Source organism: Vidua macroura, chromosome 6, assembly GCF_024509145.1.
Source record: "Vidua macroura isolate BioBank_ID:100142 chromosome 6, ASM2450914v1, whole genome shotgun sequence".
NCBI lineage: Eukaryota > Metazoa > Chordata > Aves > Passeriformes > Viduidae > Vidua > Vidua macroura.
The window spans coordinates 12,015,563-12,039,071 of NC_071576.1; the positions used below are offsets into that span (position 1 = coordinate 12,015,563).

Here is a 23,509-nt window from a genome sequence, read left to right on the forward strand (position 1 = left end):
CTTTTCTAGGGCCCTGCAGCAGTCAAATAATACCTACCAAAAGGGCTTTTACTGTCTCTAAACAAAAAAGAATAAATATTTTTATTCTAACATTGCTAAGCTGCTCACATCTTAAAGGTACAGAATAGACATCCATACTGGAGGCCTGAATTACATATGCAGAATGAGTGACTTCCACTGGTAAAAGGAAGAGCTGGATCAGGTTTTTCAGGAAGGCAGTGGGAGAGGCAATATCTCCTGCCTTGGTGTGAGCAGGGGCTCTCTGACCTTTGTGATATCTCTGCTATCCCAAAGTAAATCTCAGGTGAAATATCATCACTGCTGACCCAGTCATGGGTAAATCCCTACCAAACCTCAGGTCCTTCACAGCTATTCATAAAGGTGCAGGAAACTAGTTTCCCTACACTTTCCTTATAATTTTTGGAGGCAGGAAGACTTCTGAGTACCTACCAAGCAAGGAGTTCACCCAGAGTGTGAACTTTGGCTCACTTCACCCTTTAACAGTCATTACAGAATCATTAACAATAATCAGAAAACATTCAGAACCAGCTTAAAATATGTACAAGTAAAAAGAGCAGTGCTTACTGATGAGCAAGGACTGCATGTTGATCCAAGTCACAAATTAGAACTCTGCCACAGCTGATTAACTCACCTTCTCTGTGCTTCCATCTCATCTGGAGATGGACCATTCTGGATCTGGCGCTGGGCAGCTGGACCTACAGAAATAATGAAAAGTTGCTATTAAGAAAGAAAGCAAATGTGTCTGCCTTTGAAAAAACAGTGCCACTCAGACTGTTTCTCCACCTTACTATGACAGATAAACCTCAAGCATTATTGTCTTCTCTTTGCTTTATTATTATTTTTAGCTGTTTTTTTTTTCCTACTAGACAAATCATTGACTCCTGTACATTTTTAGTCCCACTGGGAGATTCCAGGGGTTAAATGTGGGACCAGATTTGTCCAGAAACTTGGCACCATGGTTGCTGTAGATAATATACTAACCCCTTGGTGATGTGAAGGTCTGCAGTGTTGCAAAAGTTGTCCTGTAGAAGGACAGCCCACTGCACTGGGATGCATTTTTACCTTTGTCATGGTTCAGCTCCATCCTTCAGGTAATATTCTGTGCTTGCACAGAAATTCAACTGCCTCTCTGAGTCTGGGAGCACACATTGTGCTAACTTGTGCTGCTCTGATGCTGGGCTGGCATTAAAAGCTGCCTGATAGAAGATGCGAAAAGATGCAAAATTAAACAAGACTTTTACAAAGGCGACTTTTCTTTTTACAATGCTGTGGTCTTCTGTTTCTGGGGGATCCACATCAAGCTGAGCTTTCACTGGCATCCACCAACAAAAGCTGACTGTGCATGTGACCATTTAAGTCACATCTCCTCTCTTGATTGATCATTTAATCTCTGTTCTCAGACATTTGATCAAGGACACTGACACTACATGCCATTTTCAGAAGGAAACAATTATTCTGAAAATAACTATTGGTAACATAAGTGGTCTTGCATTTATTACAAGGATTGTTCTATTCATTTGAGGAGGTGGAGTTCAACTGTGATTAAACAGATAAGACTTCTATTAAATCCAACAGAAATTTTCCTGATAAACTGGGAAGGAGGTCAGTTATGTGCAAGAAATTATTATGCCTACCTTATTTTTTAATTTTCAACTGTAAAACTTCTTTTAAAAGTTATCCAACAAGAGCAAATCAGAATTAAATACTTACAAACCTAAATATCTCACTCTCAAATTGTTAAGCATATTTATCTCTATATTCTTTATGTATTACTGCCAGGCTGAATATTTTCTGAAAACCAATTAAGAAAGTATGAAAACAGGAAAGATGGCAGAAATGCATAGTAGTCAGAAATTCCAGAGTATTGAGTGATCCTGAGAAAATCGTGCATATTTTTGAAATGTGTTTAAGGACTAACATTTGAAATAAGGGTATACAGAACTTTCTGAAAACCAGGCCTGTGTATTCTAATTTTGGGTCTCCCAAAAATGAAGCCAGTGACAACCACTAAGCCAAAAGCTCTGACATTTAAAAATATCCTATGATTGGGCATGAAGACAGTTCACTTTAATGACTCATGACTGACAACTTAGTGTTGTTTATCATAGGTCTTTGGCAAGCTGTTGTAGACAGAAATGTCACGTTTTGTAAAGATCACACGAAATAATGAACGTGGGGAAGCGGTGATTGTTTTGGGAAGCAAGCCTCAGGCAAAAACTTAGCAAGTATTTGGGAACCACCCAGCAGGCGGCTCACGCGAAAGGAGTTTAAGGTGTAGCAAGGACCTCAGAAAGCACACGTGAGGAAGCCAGGGACAGCTTTTAGCTTGCTGAGACACAGCTCACGGACACGGACGGCGGGGATTAATTTCATGCTCGATCCTGTACATGTATGCTCCGCTGTGCACGTACAGAAGACAGCTGTGAGGCGGAGGGGGTTTCAGTTCAACTGGATTTCTAGGCTTAATTCCCCTCCACATTTTAGGTATTTCTCAGACAGAAGCAGACATGAACAGGGAGTGCTGTTGGTGATGCCACGCTCATTTGAAGATGCTTCTCTAGCTGCCCTGTGAGCTGCCTCTGCCAGCCTTTGGGAACAGCCTCACAGAGAAGAGCAATTCTCAGCACAATGGCCAGGAGAAACAGTTTTGCTGCTGACCCGTTTGCAGCTTCAGAGCTGCTGTGAGCCACATTTTTAGCAACTAATTAACGCAGGAGATACTCTGCGAATGTCTGTGGTTCCTCGCTTCGTTGCTTTGCAATAATTAACCACGCTTTTATAGAAGCATCTTGTGATTCAGCTGAAGGCAGATTTTGGGAGCACACAGATGTTGTCCGTGTTTATTTTTTTCTCCTCCTACTCAACCACCCCAGCAGCCGCTCTGCCCTTCCCCTGCTGTCCCTACAGACAGCAAGGGGGAACTCCTGGCACAGGGCACTGCTTTGTGCTGGGTGTGGAGCTTTCCATGTGCTGGTGGCTGCCCCTGCACCGCGGAGATGTCCACGTCTGGAACCAGCCAAAAACCAGGAACAAAGCTGTCCCTGAAGGAAAAACCATGCTCCGGCTTCCACTCGCGCCAGGAAGGCACGAACTAACAGGAACAATGCCATCCTTTCTCCTGCTGGACAAGCTCCAAGCAATGTTTCTTTTCCCTCTTTGGCTACAAGTGCAAGCAACACTGACTGCAGACCCTTAGAAAAGTATCAAAACCGTTTATTTCTCTGAGCAACCAGTATTTTGTGCTTCTTCAATACAGCAGGTCCAATCTACTAACACACATTCATCATACAGCATGGAAGCAGCTCCTGCTTGGGGTTTTTGCAGCTCCTACAGCCTCCATGGTGTTTACGGACTAGTGTGGTGACAGTGTGGGCTAAGGAAAGGGTCCAGAGTCAGAGCTGAATTAGAAATACATATGGGCTTTCAATTCATTATATTGAAAATTTTTGTTTTACATATGAAAAAAACATTATGATTTCGTGGAAAAAAATATAAAATCCTCAAACCACAAACAAACAAACACACACAAGCCCCCAGCAGATTATGGGAGGAAAAGAGGTGTCAGAGACAGACAGCTCTCCCTCATTGTTTGATGATTCCAGCACATGCTTGGATTGTGGGAGACTCTGGTTCAGCCATCAGATCTGATGTGTCATTTTTTATATTCTGACAATGTGACATAAACTCCTGCTTATCCTGACAAGAACAGAAGAAATCTTTCCAGATTACAAGTTTCTGCAAAGTTTTTCTTTCCAACAGCAATATCTTTCAAATAAATCGGCATTTTCTGCCATAAAACCCCAACATATCAGTTGCTGAAAGCATTTCTGACTGATGCTGATCCCGTCGTCCCTGTTCAGGCACAGCCTGGGCCGGCGTGCAGACCCACGCTGGGACTCAGCTGGGCAGGGTATTTTGCTGGGTTCACCAGAACTCCTTCTCTTTCCCCCCGGGCACCTGGGGCTCTTTGCTCCCGGCGGTGCTGCTGCCCCACTACCAGCAGGTCAGCCCCACACTGAGGTGTGACATCCCTGGCTGCTGTGACATCCCTGGCTGCTGTGACATCCCTGGCTGCTGTCCCCGCTTCAGCCAGAGCGGGAAGCGCTCTGTGTCCCCATCCGCCGCCACTTCCCCATTCACAGCCTGCCTGTAATTTTAGCTCTCTTGCCGCTGTTGGGCAATCACGCTGCTGCTGCTGCAGAGCCTCTGTCAGCACTTCCATCCCTGCCCCGAGAACCTCAGCCTGCTCTCCTGGTGGGGACTGCACGGGCTGGAGATGTCCTGGCACAGCCACACTAGAGTGGGAACAACAGTGCTGGTGAGCAGCTGTGCTGGTGACACTCCCTTAAACTCATTAGTAGAGACAATTATCCTGGACAAAGCACTCATCTGATTAGCCTAGATAAAGCCCGTAGATAAAGCAGGGTGCCTACACTGGGCCCAAGTGAGTGCAGCCAGAGCTGGATGACACGGCAGGTCGGGCTGACCTAACTTTCCATGGCGAGTTGAAGGACTGAGAAGAGGGATCGCTGCTCACTGCAGCTGGGCAGAGCCACGGGCTCCTCCAGCGTGCTGCCACACTGCCACCATGGCACTCCTGTGACAGCGGGTTGGGACTCCACATGTCCTGCTCCTGCCTTGTTTGGTTTGATGTGCAGCAGCGCCGGGCAGAGAGAGGGAGCACAGCCCACGAAGGGAGTACAGTGCCCCAGAGCCTGCTCTCAGGCAGTGTGCCTCACTCCTATTGAACATTAACTCGAAGAGTTTCAGACACTGTTACTCACAGGCTGGGTGCCTCAGCAGCATTTTAACAGAGTACATTAAATACCTTCTATAACATTGTTTACACATGGACCGAACTTCTCCTCTGAGAACTGCAAAGAACTTTATCAGCCTTAATTAAGCTTCACCAATGCTGTGAGGCAGAAGTGACTTGATTACACCCAGGCCGTGTCTGCACAAATAAAATTTGGTTGCATCAATTTACCTACAGGTGAGATTTGTTACTGACACAGTCAAAACTATGTAAAAGGTCACCTAAGGCATCCTTACTCTGATGCAGACCAAATTTGGTTTGACCTGAGGCAAGTAGAGTGCAGGGAAAGAAGCATTTCCAGCTCTGTGCCAGAAAACCTTCTCTACCTCCCTTCCTTGTTCCTTGGTGACCAACAGTGCTGTAAGTCTGTGGCAGAGCAAAGTAAAACATATCCTCTTAAAATCATCCCCAGCAATGCTTTACATAACCTCAGTTTACCTTATACCACAGTGGACAAGGAACAGTGTCTATCAGGTACCAACTCTCAGCTGAATTCTAGAAATTCCTGTCTTAGAAGCTATTAAAAGCACCATTCCCAAGATTGCAACTGCTTTGCTTTTGCCTTTTACTTCGAGATTACTTTAATCTAACATGAAACAGGCCCTGCTTAAAGTGAAATAAGGGTGTGAGCACAGGGGGGTCTGTATGAAGTCTGTTCATTTGAACTAAAAACTGATTTAACATTCACTGCTGAAACTTTCTGATGCAGATAAGATTTAAGGACAGTGACAGCTGGAAAAACAAGCCTTGTATGTAACATGGGAATGCCCTCACCTTGCATGAGCTCCTATCTGTTCTAGGATTTATGTACAGGTGTGTATGCTGTGCACAGTCCTTTTCTTCCTGCTTTTTTTTTTAGGAAAAATCAACAGATGGAACTGCAAGGGTCCCCATATGCAGAACCACACAGCTGTGCATGTGCACTGAGCAGGATGGAAAACATGAAATCCAGAGGGAAGTTACCAAACAAAAAGGCTGTGCAAAGATCCAGTGCTGGAAGATGATTAGAAAGAAACCATCTTCAATTCACCAGAAGTGCTACTGAGCACACTAACATGAAAACAGTGCCTTTGCCTCAAATGCTAAAGCTGGTAATGCCATTTTTTGGCATAAAATATGATGGCACTTGATTGATCCTGACCATTCATTTATCATGGCACTGGCACAGCATTTGGGAATTTTTCATGCTTGTGTCTTGGTTGAGCTGGTGGAGAAAAATGTACTTTTTTTCTCCTGTATTAAGTAATACAGATGAGACAGTGCTAAAGCAGCTCCTGCTGCAAGCAGCTCCGCTCTGACAGCAGGGGTCACAGTAAATATGTAAAGGATACAGCTTGGCTGCATTTATCTCAGCACCACTGCCTCAGCTCAGCAGCACAGCTTGGGTTACCTCTCAGATAAGAAACAACACAACCAGCTTTAAACAAAATTTAAAAATACACATAGGTGACAGTGCAACTTTTCACAGTGAGATGGCTCCACGGCCGTTTGGGTCAGCATCTCCCCCAAAAATGCAGCCTGGAGTGGTGGGAATGCATCCCCATAGTTGGGGCAAGCAACAGGGATGGGAGCCCATGTGTTCTGGTATGGGACTCCCTATATTTTATCTGGTGACTGATCAAAATAAAATATAAGAACTGTGTAAGAACTGGAAATTATTTCCCTCTCAGCAGCTCAGCTCTAACAGGAAGACCAAAACACACACTGATCTAGAATAGCACGAGCTTTTTGGAGTGGGGGACGGTGAGCAAAGGAAAGCTGCAGTTCTGCCTGGACAGGGGAAGTGGCTGAACCTCGGTTCCCCACTTTGCGAGGAAGTTCTTTGAGCACCTGACCTTGAGGATGGCAGCCCAAGGGAAGGTGATGGCTACACATCCAACTGGATCAGGCCCCAGTGCTGCGGAGCCCAACGCGTGTGCCCGGACCTGTGCAGTGCTGGCTCTCCAAGAAACAGAGAGAAATTCTGGCAAGACGAATGCAGGACACCTCTGTGCAGGACAGAAGAAGATGGAACTCGAGCATCCCAGGGGCATTCTGTTTACTGAGCTGAGCTCTGAGCAGAAGAGAAACTAATTTGGTGGTGGCTCGGTTATGTGATGATGGAATCGAGGTGGGTAAGGCAGCCACCTGCCAGGCAGCTCCAGGGGGGGACTGCCAGCACCTCCCTCCTTGGCACGGCTGCTGCAGGGGCTCTGATGCATTTAGAGAAGCAGCCTTGTTTCCACAGGCAGTTTCATGATAAGTAGGCATCCAACTTAGTTGATGACCAATTGCTTTTGTTAGAGGAGCTGCCTCTGGCTCTGAGAAAAATGTTATGTGCATAGAAAAATATAGGAAGAGTAATTTTACTTTTTTTAACATTACAAAAAGGGAAAAAAAAAGAAAAATGAAAGGACATAATTGAATTTCTAAGGGTGTACTTTCAATATTGGTGGCTTTATAAGCATGCTCAGGGAAGATGATGGGAGATGTCATCAATCAGTGCCAGAAGTAAAAAAGTAATCTATAAAATTCAGGACCATGAGATTATCTTAAAAAAATAAAAGAAAGTAAATTAACCCCACAATTATTAGTAGCAAGTAAACAAGTCCCCAAGCACTTGTGTTCCCTCCTTTTCTTGATTGTTTTTCAGAATGTGCATCAAGCCTATTTTCCTGAATATCCAGGATTGAAACTTTTCAATAAAGGTGAAGATTAGCTCATAATCTTGTGCCTCTAGGCAGTACTGGAGCTTTAAGAAAAACACCAAATACCATCAGAATCTCATTAAAATCAAGAGCATGGGTCATCCTGAGAAGCTGGCACCCCCCACCACTGTATGGGCATTCAGGTGGTGGATGCTCCAAAGAAGCTGAGAGTGGAAATCAAAACACACCATCTGAAGATACGGTTTATGTTGCAAAGATATTTTCCTGAATTTGGTTTTAGTGAGGATGTGAATTGCTTCACTCCAGTATCAGTTTGCCAGGTGCTGTCCCAGCAGAGACAGGGACACTGCAATGCTGGCCTCGTGCTCTGCAGTAGGAGTGTTGCTGAGCTCAGAAAGCACTTTCCCTTGGATGGCTCAAAAGCAGGGATTTGATCCCTTTTTTTTTTTTTTGAAAAATAGAATTTTTGAAAATTTCTGAAGTCACGGGGGAAAAGAACCCAGCCACTAGCATGGACAGCAGTTCAATCAGCTAATATTTACACACATCGCTGGTCAAAAATTGCTGTTTTTGCTTAACTATAGGTTTTATAATACATTAGATCAGAAATATATATATATATATATGTATATATATACACATACACCCACCCACCCACTGTAGCCTGGTGCAGCACCCAAGGCACCAAGAGCAGCATGGTCTATTCTTGGCCTGACTCCACATACAACCTTGCAAGGCAAGGCTCTCTATTTTCAAGTGTCTCTGTTTTGTTTCCCTAGTGGTAGGAGAATAAACCCCTCAGGACAGTCTTTTCCATCACGTGGAGCATCGGGGCCCATACACCCATTGAAGCACCATGCACACATAGAAAACACCATATTATAAACACACAGTTTGCATTTAGTTAATGGTTAAGATCCAGACAAGATCCATTTTACCAAGATTTAACGCCCACCATTGCTCTAAGGCAACTATGATGAGTACCTGTACCTGGGTAAGAGTACTGGACAGAAGAGGGCTTTTCTACAAAACACAACTAAATGGAGATATATTTGGGGATTTATGAAAAAAAAAAACCAACCCAACAAACCACATGAAAAAATATCATTAGAAATAGGTAGGATTCCTTGATAATTAATTTGCAGTTTTAAATAAATTCAACAGATAAACAAAATATTCAAATACAGCACCTGATCCCATTCACACTTACATCCAAAGCCAAGCTATCTACTTAAGGGAAGCAGAAGTCCCACTAACTAGGAAGGCCCAGAGTAAACCCACTCATCTCTGCAAATCCTCATTTCCAGAAGAGCTAACAGGAACTGACAGTCACAGGTAGGTTATTACCGAGAAAAAAAATAGGCAAGTATCCCATTAATTATAGCAGGTATGAAATGCTGCCCTTTTTCATATCTGTTTTTTAAAACCATTATCTATTCCATGAGTACAGATGCTATTCACTAACAAGTAAAAACAGAAACAATCCAACACATTGATTCACAAGTCCCGCATTCTTGCTGTGATGACCTCTCCTGATTTAACAGCCCTGACTACTGCCCGCATCTCCTCAACTTAATGGCTCAATTCTCACAAATATTGTCTCAGCCTCCTACTGCCCGCCTGCCTGAATTAAAAGCAAATTAAAGACAAACGATCCATCAGTGAGCTACAACTGTAAGTGGCTTCCCAGCACAACAGGATGGCGGCACAGACCATCTCCATGCACAAACGAGCATCCCTTCCCCCTTCCCGGGAGGGCTCAGCAGGAGCACAGCATGCAAGGGACGGGACGTGCAAGGCGGCGGGGAGGTTTCCATCACCTACAAGACATTCGGCACAGGATGATGCAGTCACAGTGGCAGAGGCAGAAGCAGTGCCAAATCCATTCCCTGCGGACCATAGTATGGCCGCAGCCTCCCGAGCGCACTCCCCGGGCACCCTCCGCATGCCCGGCACTCCCCGCCCGCCCCGCCACGGACCGGGTTTCACCAGGTGAAATCGATCCCCCGCTGCAGCAGCACAGTGGGCCCCGCCACTTAAATATTTAATTGGACCCTTTTCCTCACCTATCACAACACTTCGGGGTGTCTGAAGCCAGACTTCGTTGTCTGGACTTTCACGTAATGCTGTGAAAGAAAAAAATTGCATTTGCTGCCTCCTGCCCCAGTCAGACCTCCCTGTGTTCACCTACATGCAAGCAATTGCAGTAAAAGCAAAGTGTGAAAAAACAGAAAGTTCAGTTGTCTTGGGGAAAAAAATGGCTGCTATTGAACATGCAGGATCAAGTTCACTGGTAGCTTCTGAAGTCAAAGGAGTTCAGTGATAAATGTTGAGCACAGGTCTTAAAATGTAAGTGTGAACAAGTCGGTTTCAGAGATATGTATATATAGCTGAAGATCCCCATCTACTATTAAATTTTCTCTTCATCATCCCATCATACCTGATCTCCTCTGATCCCAACACTTCACCCTTTTTACTTTGCCTGCTAATCACTTTCCTCTTCTATATTTAAGAGTGGCAGGTCTTCCAGAGGAAATCCAGTTGAAGTTAATGGAGAGTTTGTATGAGGACGCTAAACGTTATATTTATTCACTCTCTACCTCTGCCTTACCACCTTTGATCCATTTTTTTCCTTTCTCCTTGCCTTTGCATTATTCTGTCTGCTGGGGACTTCACACAGCCTAATGCTCTACTCCTCAAGCAAATTCATAGCTGGTTTAAGGGATATATCTCCATAGCCTCAGTGACACTAGTCTGATGTAGATCAACTGGTATTTTGACCCACTGAACTCAGCAGCTAAGTCTTTTATCTAATATCTGACCTTCAGCATATGCTGAATAAAAATTTTAAGTTTTTATAGCTATAAGTTACCTATGGTTACACCAGGTGAAACCCAAATAGAACAAGTTCATAATTAGCAATGTATCAGAGGCACTCCTATCCTTCTCAGGCAACACTTACTCATCATAACTGAGTAGCTGCTCACTCTCGGTACCTGCCTCCCACAACATTCTCAGAAAGACTGATATGTACATACTCTAATAGCAAAGCTGCTTATCATATGTTTTCTAACGTTTGCTGCTATGAATGATTTATGTCCCATTTTAAGTCTACAATATCCATACTTCTCAGGTATTCCCCACTATCAGATGGAGCACAACAAGCATTAACCAATCAATATCTGAGAGAGCAAAAACTCTGTTAATAGCAAACTATCTTTTTCACTATGGCACACAGATGGTGTACCTGTATATGCTCATTGTTTTCTGCTTGCTGGCTTATAAAGCCATTAGAGGCACACCAGAAACAGGAATAATAAATACAAACCTGAGACCCTGTAAATTCAGTGTCTCACAGCCATAAATGCCAATGGTTTTATGTAATTACATTCTGAAAATGTAAGAAGATTCAGGAATATATTTAAATGAACAAAAGTGGCATTAAAATTGTAAAGTTGTAGGCCGTGTTTTATATTCAGGACTTCAGTTTTCCTAGAGAACATGGTATCATCAAACGATTTAATTCTCAGTTTTGAGGACACTTCAAATCCTTTTTATTCTCCTGTGCTTTCTTCCTGTATCTCACACTGAAGGACTGAAGGCAAGCATCTGGCTGATGTAAAATATCAGCTAAGCTCTCCAGAGTGCTCTCTTATCCTGCAATACCATCGGAATCACCTGCTCTCTCTAAAGAAAACACTATTACACAAATGTAGGCAGTTTAAAACACTGTATCAAACTAATGACAGAACCTGTAAACCCAGAGATGTACAACTTAATTCTGTCCTAAGGATGTATCTAACTCTTTCAGTGACTTATTTAGCCAAGACTATGTATGTCATATTTTCTTTATTATTTTCTTACACTTATCTCCTAGACAATGAGGTTGTGATTTCTACAGGGTTAAATATGGTCATGATTAATAAAAAGCTAAAAAACATCCTTCCAGGCCAAACAGCATCTCAGAGACTCTCAAACTGATCTAACAGAGATTAACAAATTCCTACAGATCTTTCGGCAGACTTACCACCTGCACAGCAAACCCCCTGCCAACAGTCTGCCATGGAGCCAGAAAACCAGAGAGTGGGTGTGATAACTCCTGCTTCCAACCCCAACTCCACCCTCCTCCCTAAAACTGACACAGTATTTTTCAACAGCTCATTCAAACACAACGTGGCGCAGCACAGCCAGGGCCGCCATGTGGCTGAGTAAATGGCAGAGCAGGAGCTCATATGGATGGGGAACAGGTTCTCTCAGAGACTCCACCACCACTTCTGATTCTGAAATAAAGACTGGTATCCACAGTCCCACCAGCAAGAGAGTGACCCCTTCTAAGTGGAAACAGCAGCATGGCCCACAGGAAAGAATAATTAAAGACCCTGAGAAGGCCGTTGCCCCAGACAATATGACATGAGCCACCACCTCTGCTTCTACTTTGGATAAACAAAATTATGACTTAAGTACTGGTCCAAGTTTTGGGGGGGGCGGGGGGTGGGGGGAGGGGAAGCTGGTGTGGCCAAAACCATTGTGAAAATACTTTTCTAACACCTGCACTGGGATTCCTAAATTTTGGTACATGTGCCACCAGCTGCAAGCAAGTAATTTAAAAGGGATGCTCTATCATGCAGCACTGGGAATAACCCCGCCCCACAGAAATCTTGTAATTTCTTCTTAGCATTACTTGACCCTCACAAAGGTTACAACCCAGCTTGCCTGTGGCAGCACAGATGATTCCTGAAAGAGGAGCACTTGCAGATCTTGTGCACATAAAGACATTTTAAGTAACAATTCAATTGACCACCTCTTACTCCTGTACATAAAAACCCTTGACCTCAATTTGAGCATGAAGCAATACCAGCTGGCTGGAAGGCAAGCACCTGAACAAACTGCTCCTGTAATCCTTGCAACAGGAAATCAATTGTGAAAATTGCATTTTGACAAATATAAATCATTACTGACAAAAAGGCGGACAAATCCCTCTTGATGTCCAGCACTTACCTGGTGCAGCAGCCCTCTGGAAGATGTGCTAGAAAAATGCTTCTTTTTTAAAGAGAAGTTGGAAAACACTAATTCCACAATCTGCAACAGTGAAAATAAAGGACAGCTCTGATCCTGCAAGAGGTAGCAGGCAGGCAGGTTACTCTCCTACATGACTTACTCTCCTCCTTCTTGTGCAGGAAGGCTGTAATTATCTGGTTGAGCACCTACTGATTGTATCTGGAGACTGCTCCTAAGAGCCAATATGCAGCTGATACAACTCATGTCATTTTACTTTCTGTACATTTTGTCCTTAATTGAAAAGGTTGCTTTCCTTTTCTATTCCTAATATCTATTATCCATGCTTGAGAAGGCACTTAACAGCACATTAGACGGCTAAGAACCCAGAGGCTGTGCCAAAACTGAAATAACACTTAGAAATGAATCGAGTGCTTGGTTTCATTTTAGTAGTGTCTTTATCAATTGGCACCCTGAGAAGGTTTGTACTTTAGAGAACTCTGGAAAACACTCAAGAAGGAGAACAATGAGCTTTTAAGTTCCTCGGCCAGACAAAATATATTAAAAAAGCCATTCTCGTGCCATTGACCATATCTTTGTAGTTCTTAGGATGGAAACTTATTTATGTTGTTAAGGGTCAGTGTCAGATGTTTTGTTATACCTGTAGAAGCTGTTTATACTGAACTAGCCTTAATTTTTAGTATTGCCATTCTCTGCTCTCAACCTCCATTTCCATCATCAGTTCCTAAGGACTCCTGGGTACTGTGCCAAGGAGAGCTGAAGTGTTTCCCACTAGAAGAGGATGCTTTTGGGATGGTTGCCATTCTGCAGGCAATGCAGCCACAAACCTTAGCAATTAGGCTGGGGTATGGAGCAGATTTAAGACGGGAGAAATCAGTCTGCTCATCTCCACACTTTGTCTCTCTGGAGCTGTTCCCTGCACAGAGGCTTGGCTGAGTCCATACCAAGCCAGGACACTTGAGTTGATGGATCCTCTCCAGAATTTCAGTACGTGCAGTACAGGCACAACTCAGTGAGATCAACTGAGGAATACAGCATGTTACCTTCAGTTCTTGCACGGACAGCCCAGATTCAAGTGCCTGAATCAAGACTCACCCATGGGAGTGAGAAGACTCACCTGGCACAACACCTATTTCAGAACTAGCCCCTAACACATATTTCCAGTTACAAACCATTTTAAATGGGATGCAAGACTGAAAGTTTCTGCCAAGAAATGGAGAGCAAGAAGCATTCCAGGAAAATGCAAGTCTCACAGACTAAGCCCAGAAAAACCCTGTCAACTCAAGTAAAAATTACAGTTACCAGAAAATTACCTGCATTGGAGCATCTCATACTGATGCCATTCTCTAGTAATATGCTCTGATTAAATCATGTCAGTGTTTGTAGTACTAAATTAAACAATATTTAAAAGACATGCTTACACTTTGCATGTCTTTTCAGGGCCCTGCTAAGAGCAAAATAGCTGCACAGAGGAAGGAAAGATGAAGGCTGGTAAGCCATTTCTCATGACAGTTGCCCCACTTATAAGTTATTTAAGCTGCTGTCTGCCAGTAGCCTGTAGTATGGTAACAATTAAATAGTCACTAGTAACATACCTATATTACAGTATATTGCTTTCTAAATTGCCTTCTACGAAAAAAATTCAATCAATTTAACTGATGGGGAAATTTGAAGTCTGCTACACTGCTATTAGAATCATTTGGTATAAAGGAAGTGCAGGCATGCATTTGATACTTCTCAGACGGCTTGATTTTAATTAATTTAAACTTTCAAATTGATTGTGATTCACTTGAAAGTGCATTCTGTTTCCTGACAGTATGAACAGGTGCTTCTTGGGAAATCATGATGAACTTCTCCTCTGATGCAGAAAGCCTGAGACCCAAGAAAAAGCCCCAAACTCCCACATAGAGGCCAGCAAGCACAATTCAAAGTACTTCAGCTTTGCAAACTTGTAGTTGCAACACCACCCTCCTCAGTTATCAGTGCCCGTCTAAGAGAGGGATGAATCCTCCCTGGCCGTGTCTCTCTCCACTCATTACAGGAGAAGCCTGGGTGAGACTCAGTCCTATAAATATAGCTGGGATGAGTCCAATCCTAAGAGACTAAGCCATAAACTCTACCAAATTACCCACAGATTCAGGGAGGGTTTGGAAAACCCAATACCACTGCCGCTTGGCTCAGCACTCTGCTCACCGCTGTGACTCATGCTGGGTGTGCCAGGAAAGGCTTGCAGAGGGCACAGTGGGCAAACGCTTCTTGCAGTGAGTAACAGACACCTGTTAGGCTCTGCCTGACCTTCCATAATGGGACCCCTCCTGATAAATCAAACAGGCTTTCCCCCTCCCTGTTCATCCCCCAGAATGAGGAGTGGAGGTTTATTCATCACTGAGCTTGGGTGACCAGCTTTCTGTCCTATTATCTGTCTCATTATTGAAAGGAGGCTGGTGAGGTAAGTGGTTGTGAGACAACTGTGACACAGAGCACGTATCTTTTCTCCCAGTATAGAGAAAAAGGACTTCCCAGAATGAGAGTTAAAAATAGCTGGTTTGCCTTAGAGGGTGTATTCACTTTGAAACACGGAAAACAAGTCTAAGCTGCCACCTCTAATATGACAGGCACTTTTAGCAGCCTGCTCTCTGCCAAAATACCTAAATCCCAGCTCTTTCTTCTCCTTACATTTTTTACCATTTCAAATTAGAGATGCTTTTCAGAATGAGAAGCTTTGGTGGAGAGAGGGCAGATGCAACCTTCTAAGTTACATTAAAACCAGCTTTTTTTTCTGACCAAAATATATCTTCAAGGTTATTTCTTAAAATCTACTGCAGTCCTGCCTTTGTTCCCACATTTCTTATACCAGTGGTGTTTCAGCTCCCCAGCATCCTCTTTTAGCCCTGCTCCGTGCCTGTTTCCCAGGTGGATTGAAGGCTGGCCATATTCCACCCAGGGCTGAGATGACTGCACAGTCTGGTTTGGGTATCATCGTCAGCAAGGCAGCTTGATGCTTTCAGAGCAAAGTGTATCCTTTCAAACACAGTATTTTTTTTACCAGTGATGGTAATGAGCCAGTTGGGCAAAGTTTATTACATCAAGACAGTAGCTTTCTAAAGTACACCTTCACTTGGTAAAGGATTTATGTTCAGAATACCAAAGCTTTGAACATAGAGGTTACAGTGGATGACTTTAATGATCTCTTCTGACTCTAAAATTCTAGGAATCCAACATCATTGCTTATGGGCTTCTTTACACCAAAGATCTGCTTGACTCTTCTGGGAATACATTAAAGCTTAAAAGCTTGCCAAGCTGAGAAAATAACCATGATATTTCCAGCTGCTTTTCCCAGAATGTTACATTAATTTTTCCCCTGTCCCTGAGGACAGGGGAAAAGGAGCACAATTGGACTGCTCCTCTTTGTGGCTCTGTAAGGGCTCCCTTCTTCCCATAAGTTTGCTCTCAGTTATTGCCAAGCCACCAAAAGATTTGGAAAGCTTTCCTTGCTGTTCCCTGACACAGGTATAAGCATTTCTTCCAAGTCTGGAAGCCAGCACCACAATTCACATTGCTGACCAAGCAGAGCCAGCCAGCAGATTTAAGCTGGCTGATAGCCTAAATAAGAACCACTCGGAATATCATTCATCATAAAGCTGAAAAACTAGCAATGTCCCACACTTCTCCTGCATGCTGAAGGGACAGACAGGAGCCAGGGATTGCTGTGTGGCTGCCAAGGATGGGACCTGGCTGAACACCCCCTCTCCACCCCCAGAACAAGCCCACCCGGGCACCCCAGAAACGTGAGCAATTCTGCACCGTGCTGATGAAGTTCTTAAGTGTCACCCAAGCTGAACTGCAAAGCACGGCTGCCTGCCCTAGTTATCAAATGACCTGAAATTCAGCACGATCATCTGCCATAACAGCTGCTTCACTGACAATGAGAGAAACTCCTGCCTGGCTGCTGAACCAGAGCCAGCAGCGGGAGCCCAGGACCCAGCACACACAGACTCCCACACCGAGATGCTGTTCCCATCCCCCTGCATGGCACGGCCTCAAAATGTCTTGTGTTCTTCGAATTCTGCGTGCTGACTCCTTCCTCTAACATTTATTTTGCATCTGTATCATTAAAAAGAGATTTCAGAGACCTGGTACTTCAAAGAGGGGGAAAATAATGAAACAAGCTTCCCAAGGAATTAAAACGAAGGTAAGGTTGGATGTTGTCAGTTTTCTTTCTTTCTACTTAGGGTGCTACATAAATAATACACAGCATCAGCAAATTGACTTCTTTTTACAGTAGCAACCTATATAGGAACCAAACATGAAAATGATTGTAAGAGTAAGACTTAAGTGCTCAACACAAACAAAGTCAGGGAGCTAAATAACTTTGACAGATGTTATAAATATTTTTTTAGAAATTACTTATGCTCAAACACTCCTACTTTTTAAAGTTATTTTGATGTACACTAAAATGTATTTTTCTATTCCACTGTCTAAAAAATCCTAATAAAATACGAATAAAATTTTAGTTTTATTAATGTGAAAGTTAATATGATATTTACTACTCCTTAATAATGAAATAAGCAGAATGAAATGTTTGTAGTGTATCTTAAGTTGCTTTTGCACCTCTTTCCCAATTAGAAATGAAGAGTGAAAGCTGTTATTGAAGACCAACCCCTCAGAACCCAAATGTTACTCCATTTAACCCAATGGACATAATTTCCTGCTAAATTGGATCTAGAAGATTATGTTTTCTGTGTGGATCTGTGCTCTTGGCTAAATATATTTTCTTATTCCATAGCTGCAATGGGAAATGAGGACTGCACATGTTCATGGTGTTCAGTGTCTCAGTCCTAGAAAGTCCAACAGGTTCACAGTGCTAATGTTGTGCCTAAGAAGCATCTGTCTGACTTTCACACATGTAACTGGTTGTAGCTGTTGCTAGAGCTCGTATGTGTATGAGCAGGAACAAAGTTTGGACTGAACATATGCCTTATTCCCTGTGTTTACTTCAAGGTAGGCTTCAGAATCCTTTCTGTAAGTGTGAATACAACCATGAATATTTGATTAGGGACACGCGGAAAGAATCTGAAATCATTTGGCACCAAGGCTTTAGCTGAAGTATGCACGAACAAGAAAAGTAGCTAATATTAAATATATGCTTCTCTTTTTTCTTGTTCTGCAGCCTTGTCTGCACATCAATGTGAATTAAACAAATTGAAACCCCAACCTGAGCAGCATCAGATCTAATTGCAGTGCAAAATGTTTCCCTAATGAATTTCAGTTTTCGTATTTTCTCTTACAAATAGTACTTTTGAATAAAAGCAGTTTACTAATACATGGATATATGTGGGTATATAGGGCCAATTAATATTAAGCCAGTTATTTTGGCTAATTTATGAGAAAATACTATAAAAATAAACATTTTTATCTGTATTAATTTTACTTGTGGGATACTGTCAATAATGCCTTGATTTTATTTTTTGTAGCTGTTTACCAGGTGCTGACAAATGCATGAATGGAGTTACTCCCAGTCTCGGACAGATCCTAATCTAGGCAAGAAAGTCTCCATCTCCTAAGGGAGTCTGGGAGATGGGAGTCCCTTAGTGAGGCAGGGACACCCTCCAGCCTTACTCCATTAGCTGAGATCTCCCATCATCCAGATGGGGAGAAAGAGGAGCACTGCTAACCCTGAGCCTTGCAGTGTCCTGAGCCTTGATCTGTGAGACAGACACACAAAATACACCACGGATGTCTCAGTGAAAACAAAACCCAGAGCCTTCCTACTAGGACTGGCTGAGTGCTTTTGCAACCACTGCAGAATTCCTGTCTCTATCAAAATCTTTCCTTTTATCTCATGGAAGAATGCAGTGGTTAACACACCTTGTTTAATAGTCATGTGGTTGCCTGATTTGGGATGATAGGCTTCAAGTGGCCGGTGGACCCAAATCTGCAAAGTGCTGAGCTCTGCATAAGAGATGCCAGCTCACTACCTCTCCTGGCATTACAAAGAGCCAAGAGCACATTCCTGATGTGTGTGGAAGTCAGCACCTCCTGTATCAGTTCCACCACATGTCCTCCTTGCCATTCAGCTTAATTTTATCTGGAATTTTTCTAATACCCGGAGGATGCTCCTCAAGAGCCTTTTCTTAAGCCCCTCTTTCACTCATTAGCTGTGCCAGAGCAGGGGCAGAACAATTGACATTGGACAATTTAAAGTATCCTGAAGGTTTATATTACATTTGCACCTTCTTGGGCCATTTTCTAGACCCTTTCTTTCATAGATGAAGCCAAGTCAGCATAGTTTTTTGCCCTAGGAAATTTTAAAAAAGGCTTTTTTTTTGGCTGGCAATAATAATACCAGTAAGTTTATCATAAAGCTTCCTAAACCAGTAAGTTTATCATAAAGCAAAATCTTATTCAGCCACACACAATCTTAAAAGTGTTGCTCTGAGAACTACAGACAGACTTCTTGGGAAATGCCAGAGGAGGTGTTTGGCTTTCAGCTGTAATGCAACAGACAGCTAATTAAATGCTTTGCTAATAATAGTATCCTGTGCATGAGGAGATAAGCTCAATTACTTACTGAATTTAAGTGGAGTTTTGCAGACATGTTGGCATATTCCTGGTAGCTAAACCAACTTTTTTTTAGCAATACAATTTGCTTTCCTTTCTATTTCTCTAGTTTAGATGTATCATTAATGAACATAAAATGTCACTGATGGAAATAAATCTGACATTTCTTAGCTAATGCTCCATTACTACGTAAAAAAATAACCATCAACTCAATACAATAATGACAGAGACTCATCACAAAAAAACCTCAAGAGAAGTCAGTGGAAATCCTCTACTGACTTAAGGCACAATTAGACAAAATCTAGGATTGTTGTCATCAAAATATGTTTGCAGTCTTCATGTAATCCATGGACCACACAATGCTGTGAAATTCAGTACTTTCAGCACATAATCATCAACACTTTTACAGTGAACAGGGAAAATGGAACGCTCTTTGCTTCCCAGATTCTTTGGGAAAAACACAGTTTTCCCAGTGTCACAACTCTTCTTAGATTAAGATATTGGACTTTTTACTCTTCACACTCCATACTCTCAGCACAGCTGTGATTTGGAGCTAGAGTACACAGCCTAAATTAAAAGAAAGATTACTGTTCATGGAGCAATAACGCCATTTGTTTCATCTCCTTGGAGCATGCCTACCCAGCTCAGCAGGGCCATGCAAGACAACTACTGACACAGTGCCATGATCAAGGGAGGGGATTCTTCCCCTCTACTCTGCCCTTGTGAGATTCCACCCGGAGTACTGTGTCCAGCCCTGGAGCCCTCAGCACATGGAAAATGTGGACCTGTTGGAGTGAATCCAGAGGAAGGCTCCAAAGATGATCAGAGGGCTGGAGCACCTGTCCAAGAAAGAAGGTTTGAGAGGGTTTGGGTTGTTTACCCTGGAGAAGAGAAGGCTCTTATGGCACCTTCTAGTTTCTAAAATGTGCCTGCAAGAAAGAGGGAGGTTTTTACAAGGGCATGTAGTGATAGGACAAGGGGAAGGGCTTTAAGTGAAGGACAGTAGGTTTAGATTAGATATTTCTTTACTATGAGCGTGTTGAGACACTGGCACAGGTTGCCCAGAGAAGTTGTGGGTGCCCCATCCCTGGAAGTGTTCAAGGCCAAGCTGGATGGGGATCCAAGACACCTGTTCTAGTGGAAGGTGTCCCTACCCATGGCAGGAGGGTTGGAACTAGGTGGTCTTTAAAGTCTGCTTCAGCCCAAACCATTTCATGATTTCATGATTCTATGATTCTGTGATCCTCTGGAGGGTGATAAAGATGACTGGAGGCTGCAAATGGTACATGAGGAAGGGGCTGGGGGAGTAATCTTATTTGTTGCAGAGAAAGGAGGGCTGAGGACCAGTCTCACTGTGGCACCAACATCCAAGTGGTTCATGATGGGAAAGACACTCTGGAGCAAGGGTCTGGTCATGTGGGGAGGTTTCCATCCTTGGTGATTCTCAAAACTCAGTGGATCAAGGCACTGAGCAACCTGACCAAAAATTGAATTTAGCCTTGCTTTAAATAGGTGCTTGGACTAGATGTTCTCCAGAGATCCCTAAATAACTCTGCCTGAAGACACTGGGGAAATTAAGGAAGCAGGTATCATTTCTGCCCACAGCATATGGAGAGCAAATAAAGGAACTTCATCTGACCATGGTTTTTATTGCAAAATGACTTCTCTGTTAATGGCATAGGGTCCACTAAGCAGCTTCTAGATCTTAATTAAGGTCGTTATTTCAAAGATAATTCACATTTAATACCTAAGTATACTTAATAATCTCCTAAGTGCTTGCCTGAATTTGAGCTCTGCTGTAACAGATGACCTTGTATGAAATAAGGAACCAAAAAGCAGAAGAAGGGTGCTGACTTAGTATTAAAATTCCCCACAGCACCAAGCCTCTAAAAGATACAATGCTGTTCTAAATACTACAGCAAAATAGTCCAAGCCAAAAGATTTATGTTCATTTAATAATAAATAATTTCATGAGACTGTGAGAACTCAGGAACTTTGGCCTTGAACAAAAGGCCTTCAGACTTCAAAATTTCCAAGTGAGGTTAAGTGCGCTAAATGATGACAACTCCTGCACTGCTACTCTACTCGTTCTGTGTCAAGGAAGAGTTGTTCTAAGTTGTGATTTCTCTTGTAATTAAGAGGGGGGGAATGGTACAGACAAGGGCCTGTGTTTCAAAACAACACTTGTATTTGGAAAGGAAAAGAAAAATGCAGAGCTAAAATGGATGGTGGTAAGAAAAGGAAAAGAGAGATTGAAAAACCGAAACAGCCAGTGGCTTAATGGAACTTGACTTTGAGCTGCATAAATAAACACAACTACAGCTTCCTGCAGAATTTAGGAAAATGCCCTGAGCACATGAAATGTGGTGGTTGCCATAGAAATTTACATACAGTCACACATCAGACAAATCCTGAAACTCTTTCCAGTTTGAACTCCCAATTGAAAACACAGGAGTGGGTACAAAGAACAAACTTCTCATCCACTCTGGTTGAGACATTATTCACATCATTCCACAGCTCACTCCCTGTGATGAGTGACTACCCTCCACAGCACAGGGCTTTGCACTCTGGGAGCAGCTGGCTGCTCCACACCTCTGTTTTGCCTGTTAAAAATGTGTGTGTATGGGGAGTAGCACAGAAGAAACCTCCTTCCTCTAAGGGATGTGACTGAATACAACACAGAGCTGCTTCTTCTACCCCTGCCACCTCTTTGCATGGCATCCTGTTCCATGGTGATGCACAGCAGCTCCTGTGAACCTGTGTACTGCACTGCTATCTCCAGGACCCAGCACTGCTCACTGCATCAGCCACCTGGCATGGGAAGATCAACTGCTGGTGCTTTGTGCCCACCTGGATGCCCAGAATGCCCAGTCTTGCCCAAGCCCTGCCTTGTCTGGGGGCCAGGTGTGACCAGCTACGAGCATCCCTGCCCAAACAGGTGTGTATCAGTCTGACTGGGACAGGGCTGATTTTCTCATAGCATCTCATAGCATGGGGTGTTATGCTCTGAGTTGTGTCTAAAACAGCGATGCTTAAGACACCAAAGTGTGTTATACTCCTTTCCAATTCCCCAAATCAGGAAAGATTAGGGAAAACTAGGAATATTAGAAAAAGGGCAGAAGCTGGGGAGCAGCTGCCAGGCTGAAATGGCAGAGGGACCTTCTTGCCCTGCACCACTCCCCTTGCATGTCCTCCCAGCTGACTGTGGGTAACATTGCTGCCTGTTTGGAGGTGAACTGAGGATGAGGTAAGCACGTGCCTGCTCATGGAAGGGACACAGGCTCTAGGGCCAAGAATGGTGACAGGCAAGGCAGCAGGCATCCACCACCTCCACTAGCAGGCAATGATGCTCCACTGATTTGGGCTGTCTAGGAGCCTGCCTGGATGTGTCACTGCCATTGCTGGAGTCCAGGCAGCTCAGCCCTGAACACCCCAAGCAGCCCTGCAAGAGCTCAGAGAGGGTGCATGTGAGAGACTCTGACTCAGGGACAGCAAAAGAAGAGTCAATACATCTGGACATGCTCTGAAAGGATGAAGAGGCAAAAAAAAAAAAAAGGTTCTCAGGTCTATGGCCAGAGGGAAACTAAGGAGCAAAACGGTGAACGAGTCATGGCTCTCAGCTGCCAGAGCCTTTAATAGAGGGAGACAACAGGATGGGTGAGGGGTCGTGCTGGAGAGAGCGCCTGGGTGCTGCAGATGGGAACCATGGCTGCACTCAGCTCTCTCTCAAGGGCATCCTTCCTGGAGGTCTTCCTTCCTGGTGGATAAACACACTGCACAGAGATGTCGTGCTGGAGCTTGACATCCTGAAGAATAAACAAAGGTGCCTTTGACTGGAGATGGGAATGACAAGAAATATCGAACGACAAGGAAAGGCAGAATCAGAAGTTCCCTTGATGATAAAGGTTTCTCCCTGTCAGAGATCACACTCTCCTCAGCAACACCCACAACTGCTGAGGCTACAATTTCACTTTCAATAAAACACTTTCATAAACTACTTCTTACCTGTGATAATGCAACTGTGACCTCAATGGCACAGCTCATGGCAGGAGTGTGCTGTACAGACCTGCTGGAGACAAGGCTTGTCTCCTTCCTGCCCTGGGGGTTTAGGAAATTTGGGACAGAAATTGGCAGCTCAGGGAGTCCTCTCCAGCCTCCTTTGCCAACACTTTGTTCTTCTGCACTGCAGTACTGCAATGCCACTTGGGATCCTAGCTGGACAAGTAGGCAAGCACATGCTCAAGCATAAACCTCTGAGCCATCACTTTTGACAGCTGGACTGGTCATGGCCAAGCACCATCAGCTGCAGGCTGAACCTGGCTGCAGGGAATAGACAGAACTGATGCATTGTAACAGCAGAAAATTGTAACTGCAGGAATCATTCTATTGTGTTCCCACTGTAACAGTTGAAAAGAATTAATTTTCAGAATATGGATATGTGAAAGAC

The 23,509-nt window shown here is 43.6% G+C and overlaps 1 protein-coding gene across 1 annotated transcript in view; it reads right to left on the reverse strand.

Moving 5' to 3' along the window:
• Positions 1 to 23,509, reverse strand: part of EVL (Enah/Vasp-like) — a 116,552-nt gene that overhangs the window by 18,500 nt on the left and 74,543 nt on the right. Inside the window, exon 5 of the mRNA XM_053980019.1 lies at positions 653 to 716. Within this exon, the coding sequence (XP_053835994.1) occupies positions 653 to 716 (64 nt within the window). The remainder of the gene's footprint in view (positions 1 to 652; positions 717 to 23,509) is intronic.